The sequence below is a fragment of the Toxotes jaculatrix genome, chromosome 18 (genome assembly GCF_017976425.1).
Source record: "Toxotes jaculatrix isolate fToxJac2 chromosome 18, fToxJac2.pri, whole genome shotgun sequence".
Taxonomy (NCBI): Eukaryota; Metazoa; Chordata; class Actinopteri; family Toxotidae; genus Toxotes; species Toxotes jaculatrix.
Window position 1 is genome coordinate 15,133,096 of NC_054411.1, and position 6,682 is coordinate 15,139,777.

The 6,682-nt window shown below is 40.1% G+C and overlaps 1 protein-coding gene across 1 annotated transcript in view; it reads left to right on the forward strand.

The window, feature by feature from the left end:
* llgl1 (LLGL scribble cell polarity complex component 1) overlaps positions 1-6,380 on the forward strand; it is a 32,326-nt gene extending 25,946 nt beyond the window's left edge. The window contains exons 20-24 of the mRNA XM_041062626.1: positions 381-495; positions 1,016-1,080; positions 2,001-2,136; positions 2,233-2,315; positions 4,153-6,380. Of these exons, the coding sequence (XP_040918560.1) occupies positions 381-495; positions 1,016-1,080; positions 2,001-2,136; positions 2,233-2,311 (395 nt within the window). The 3' untranslated portion in view covers positions 2,312-2,315; positions 4,153-6,380. The remainder of the gene's footprint in view (positions 1-380; positions 496-1,015; positions 1,081-2,000; positions 2,137-2,232; positions 2,316-4,152) is intronic.
* Positions 6,381-6,682: the final 302 nt, after the last annotated feature.

A 6,682-nucleotide genomic window follows, 5' to 3' on the forward strand; every position in this document is an offset into this window, starting at 1 on the left:
ACACTGTCAGTCACAAGATAACACACTGTGAAACAAGACAACACATCAACATATAATGCAGGGAGAGATGAGTGTTAGACCAGGTGAAGGGTCAGTTTACTCAGATCACAAAAGTATTTGGTATCAAGCCATACAGATAGTTTTAGTTTTATTTGCTTAAGACTTGATATCTGCTGTGCCTGTGTCTCCACCCCAACACAGTGGAGATGATTTAAGTTTGTGGTTTTTTAAAACAGTGAAATATTATACTTAAAAAACTTAACAACAGCATGTCTTTCGAGGATAGTGTGCACAATTATTTTTTTTACCGGAGACAGTTTTCACAGTTTAACTGTCCAATTATTATTATTTTTTTTTTGTGTGTGTGTTCTCCCCCACAGGTTTTTACCTGATCTCTCCCTCAGAGTACGAGAGGTTCTCACTGTCTGCCAAGGTCCTCACTGAGCCACTTTTCTCTATTCAGCTTGACCGACCACTAGAGCCCACACCTGCCAGGTAACACACACACAGACACACACAGCCAGTATCGCAAAGGACACAGAGGATTAGGACACACAATTTCCGTTCACCCACATGGATTAAAATTAGGTGTTTTTCCTCCACCAGATTACATCGCTGATGTAATTATTGACTACTGCTCAAAATTTTCCATTTAAATGACCATGACCATTAGCAAATGCCAGTTTAGAAAAAATGGCTCTAGCACACTTGAAGGTTTCATATGCTGACTTCCATAACTTGCATATCTCTTGATATGAGTAGTAGTAGATGTTTCCAATACGGAGTGTATGTTAAAATAGTCGTCCAGTGAGCTTATCAAGGACCCTTGGTGGTACGTGGACCCCACACTACTAGCTGCTAACCCCTCTGTTCGTAATGCTTATTCTTGGGTTACAAACGACTTCAGGCACCCAGCTGCATGTGAAACCAAAGAAATGATACTTTCACTGTTATTTCTTTATTATTACTCCATCTACTGCCAAAGTAAATGGTGGGTGCTCATGTGTATCCTCAGCGATGGTACGACAACGCAGCCGCAGGCCAATGGAACCCACAAGAACCAGATGGGTCAGGCTGAGGGTAGGTCTGAAAACACACACACACTCGCTTTTCTTTCCTCTTTTTATCTCTTTCCTCCATTCTACTCTCCCTCTTCATCACTCTCTCTCCTCTCACTCTGAGCCTCTTAAACCCCGACTAGGCCTTGCAGGGGTTCCCCTCTGGTCTCCATGGTAACCATTCAGTATGCCCCAGTTGCCTCTCCTGCCCAGCACCCCCCTCCATGGCAGGAAATGATGGTTGTTGTGGCGACCAGAGTAGGGTTTGTTTATGTCCTAAAGTCCCTGTCATCTGAAACTCGGACATTAATTACTACCCATGCAGGCAACACAGAATGTTTTTTTTTACAGATTTGATGTAATTGCCTGTTTATTTTCTCAAAGAGGAAAGTACAGGAGAAGGATTTGTGGCAGAATTTTAAGAGCTAGACTGGAGTAATTTTACTAACCTGCTTTACCTCTGTGTCAGAAAACTCTGACCTCTAAATTACTTAAATGTGCATTAATAGATTTTTTTGGGTACTTGAGGGCAGCAGAACAAGCTGTAAACAGAACACTTACAAATTATCACCTTATAAATTTGATATGGTGAATGTGTTAGCAAACAGTCGTGTATTTACACATCCAGCAAATAACAAATAAACAACAAATAAGAAATTATCCTCTGTCAAAGCAATGTGTTGGGCTCACTGTCTTGGCCAGTGTTTCATAATGAACAAAATAGCTTCTAAGAAGAAATGCTGACAAACTTTTGGCCATCTTGTAACATATACATACATACCATTTTTCATGCTGTAACATAAGTTACATCAGTATAATTGTTCTCCAACTGCTGCTGAACTCCCCTTATTTGTTCAACTTTATGTCATTAAAGCCTCTTGTTGGGGTCACCCTGATGCAGAAACATACTTCTGCCCCTGACTCTCTTGGTGTCACCCTCAGGGCAAACAGAACAGCCTCCGAGCTCCTTGTCTTCCCCTGTCCTGGACACCCCGCTGGACTCCCCACTCAGCTGCGCTGACCTCACCCTCGATTCCACCGGAGAACTCACGGTGGAGGACGTCAGGGATTTTCTAACGTAAGCCATGTACATGTACACATACACACAGCTCGCTCTTTTCTTAGGCTTTTAATTTGGAAGAATTAATCTGTGGTTGGTGTATCTGTCCTGCAGCACTGTGGACGAAGCAGAAAATAACCTAAAGAACATTAAAGAGGAGGAGGGACGCTCGACGGGCATCCTCATCAACTGAGCAGGTATGAAACAAACACAGATAATATCCTTGTTACAATTACCTTATATTTATATATATTTTATATTTATTATATTTACTGCTTGTCGTCAGACAAACTCAACAGTATCAGCAGATGCATGAGCTTACACTTGCTTAGACACAACACTGCGTCTTTGAGATAGGGAAGACACACACACACACACACACACCTGTTTCCAATGGAGCGAGTCCAGAGTGTGCAAACTTCAAAGCCTTGTTCTGTCTGAGCGCTGCATTCCAATAACAAGCCCTCCACTCTGTTTTCCCACCACTCTGTGTCTTTGAAAAGCCAGTGGAGCAGAAATCATTTCCACTGAAGGCAACTGAACATGCTTATGTGCTTTTCAGTATTTCATACTGTAACTCAGGGTATTTTTTTCACCTTCTTTGTTCTGTGTTAATGTGTCTCTGTAACCTCTTTATTCCTTGTACCAGATTGTCTTCACATTTCTCATTTCATTCTATTTTTTTTAAACTAGCTACTCTGCCTAATCCTACTATAGAACAGATAATGTCATCCACTTTACAGCAGATACAGACTCCGTTTGCCAGCAGTCTTTGCCGTCCACTTTGAGGCTCTGTACAGCTTTTATACAGCTGTTTCCAACATGTGTGTCCTCCTTCCTTCCAAAGCAGCGTGAGTTTCATGCAAGAGAAATTAGAATAAAGGACATGAGGACTCTTGGAAAGGGGATTGCCATCACAGCTGTAATGACAAGAACCCAGCATGCATTTATCATTAGATTTTGTCAAAGGCCGAGGCTTTATGTGGTATGACGTGATGAGTTTGTGGTGGAGTCTTTTACCTACTCTGCAGTAATTGCACTCATCCATCCACTTACATTAGTCCACACACACAGGAGTCATAAATCAGGGTGGTGGTGGTGGTTGTTGATGTCTCCTTCCGTGACCTATTTGTCAACATGTCTTTGCTTCATTTTCTCAACAACTCTGCTACCCCCTGGTGGTGGCATCTGAAAATACAGATTAATAACTTCATTTTTGTTATTAATGTTCTTTATTTTTAATTTGAAAAATACTCAATTTATATGAAGTACCCATCAAAATTTCAAACACATCAAAAAGTCCAGTGGGATGTCTTTTAAATTTATTTTAAATAATTATATTTTCTGACAATGTCAGATTCTCAATTTAAGGTTAAATGAAAGTGGAACAGCTACAAATCTTTACATTTAAGATGCCAAATCTTGCAATATTGCATATTTGGCATTATGCTTGACAAATGACTTAACTTTAAAATTATTAAAATTGTTATCAGCCTTATGTCAATCAATTGTTCAATTACTGGCTGTTTCAACAATAAGGTAAATTATCTGATATTCTGTTTGACTGTAGGCGATAATTGTGGAAGATTGCATTTGTTTATTTTAGTTTTAAACCAGAAGGGTTCCAATAAATTATCTAATCTTTGTATTTATTTATTTAATTAATTTTAAGTATTGCTTATGTCCAGTGTTGAACATAGGAATAGTGATAGGTAGTAAATGGTCTAAACAATTTAAAACCAATTTACATCACATCTTAAGGTCAAAAGTTCCAAGAAATATACAAATTTAATAAGGTACAGCTTCTTCTAACCTGTGTCATTTTAACATGTGTTAAACACACGTGTTAGCAGAGCCACAGATCAGTAGGTTTCATGTGTACAGTGCAGATTTTGGTGCCACCATTGACATTCTTTAGCTGGAAATCTAACTAATCAACCTGTCACTTTGCTTTCCTTCAGCTAGCTCTTTGAAATAAGCTGTGTCTTAATGTAAACTGTATTTGCTCACATTACCCTCTGATTGCTGTTGTAGTATTACAGGGAGGGGGCTCGAGTGGTTTGGATGGATCGGATTTCAGTGCTGCACCACAAACATCTCCCATCAGCCCACTGCAGAGCCCCCAGCCAGCACTCTGCACTCTCCTGTTAGCATGGCACAAACTGGGAGGAAAGCCTCACTATGGACAAAGAATACAATGTTGAAGACTCTTGTTGTGGCTTCTTCTACTGGAGGAAGTGACTCATTTTTTTCTTCTTCTGTAACCACTTTGGAAATAAGACATCACCTCCCGCATGGACGCACAGAAAGTCCAACTGAGGATAGCCTGGTTCTGGATGGACTGATGTTTCTGATTTTAAGAACTTGAGGCTGAAATTTCCGTCGTTCATCTCGACTCTCCGTGCGATCATTCCCTCCTCGGCCTTTTCCCTGGCGAATTGATGGTCCCAGGGCATTCCCCACTTGGTGGAGGTGGTCATGCTTAATGACTGTGGCTCGGCCTTCGAGGAAAGGGCTGTTAAACTCTGCGTAGGAGACTTAATGGTGATGTTTCTATGTTTTTATTTTTCTATTCACAGTTTTGTGGCGTGGATGGATAGGTCTGAGTTCCCCACCCCACAGCTGGAACTGGAATTGGTGCTCGGTCGCCAAATGTGCTTGTCGATTCCTTGTGCGCAGTAGTGGATGTGATGGATTGTTCTGCACGCTGCTTAACAACACCACAGCCCTGTGAATGACCCCGTGGATGAACTGAAAGAGTTTACTACCAGTGTAGTGTTTGAAGAAGATCAAGGCTAGCAAATGAAGTATTTTGAATATTTGAGTATTGAAAGTTGTAGCATTTCTACCCCCCAACCCCCTCCCACGCCCCCCACCCCTCCCTCCAAGATGCCACTAAGGGCAGTTGAATTGCCTCACTCTGTGTCATGTGTGGGCGGAGATGGTGCATAAATCAGCTCAGAGTTGTTGCACACAAGCACATTTTCACTGAGGTTCTAACAAGCTGTCTACTCTCTTGGTATTGAAGGGAAAAAAAAACAAACACATACTGAGATACTGAAGGTGTTTTCTATTGCAAAGCTTGACGCTCTGTTAATGTTTTGTATTTTTGGAGAAAGTAAAAATATTTTAATGACAGAGTGGAGGGATGCAAGACGAAAGAACTGGCAGTGATTTCAAAGAGAACCAGCTGGTGAAGAGGGAAGTGGAGGTGGTGCTGTGTGTTTGGGACTTGAGCAGATTTAGGTGAAATAATATTTTTGACACTTTTAAAATACCTTTACTGCTAAATGCATGGTTGTGGCTGTCTAAAATGGTTAGATTCTGGTTTGTATCAGGCAGAATTGGTCAGAAGTCGTATGAGGAGGGAAGTGACATGAGTACGACGTGAGGTTTTTATGGTACGACAGCTGCAGTGAATTTCTCTTTTTTTCTGCTCTTGTTCTTGAAAGGAATTACTTTCACAGTAATCTGGAAATAAAGAGAAAAGGGATGATGGTGAAGAATGTGGTAAACTGGAGAATCTTCTCCGAAATCCTCGCTCCTCTGTTAACGATTGATCATCGCACAGAAACCTTTTTTCTTGACGGGACTCAGGGAAGTGTGGCAAGGCAAGCGAAGTCAGTCTGAATACTAAATGTGATGTACTGTGATGCACCCAGGAGATGTCTGTTTTGGGTTTCTGTGAATCGGTGCATTCTAGGTAATGTTGGCTAGAAATGCAGAGCTTTGATCACCAGTGTTTTTAATCCCCCACCCACCCATCTCCCCCCTTTTTTTTTTTTTTTTTTAAGTTTTCACTGTGTAAAAATATTTTTACAGTATCTATATCTAGGACTGAAGAAGACAGGTTTATGACGGTAAGCCGATGATAGAGCGAAATGTTAGAATCTGTCGTAGACTAAAAGCCGCTCAGTATTCCTAGCTTCTTGATCACCTCATGTAAAACAAAAAATAAAGTTAAAAAAGGGACCTCACGACTAGCTAATGTAGCTCAACAAGTAGGAATCATGTTCATGATTTTTTTTTTTTTTTTTTTTAACTCTTGTGTTAGCTTTATTTTGTGTTCTGGTTGACACACAAATAATTAACCCTTTCATGCTACAGCTGGCACGATTTACCTTTTTAACTCCACAATTAAGATGAATTTGTTTCTACTTTGTGATTCAGTTTTGTGTGTAGGATTTTAATCGGGCCATTTAGCATTTTTGGCTGATGAAGAATTGTGAATGTTAATAAAATTATTTACTCTCTTAGTGGAACATGGTTTGCAATTTGGTTTAAAAGAAATTGTTTCATGTGATGGGAAATATACTTATTTAGCTAGAATTGCATGATATCGATACTACTCTGTCCGTTAAATACGAAGTTATCATTAACAGCCAGTTAGCTTAGCTTAGCATAAAGAGTGGAAACAGCACGAAACAGTCTGGCTCTGTCTGAATTAACAAAGTCCTCTTACATCACCTCTAAAGCTCAGTAATTAACGGTTTTATTTAACAAATTTTATTTAGTTTACTCTGAAAAAAACAAAACAAAAACAAGTGTTCCTTTTTTGCAAAGT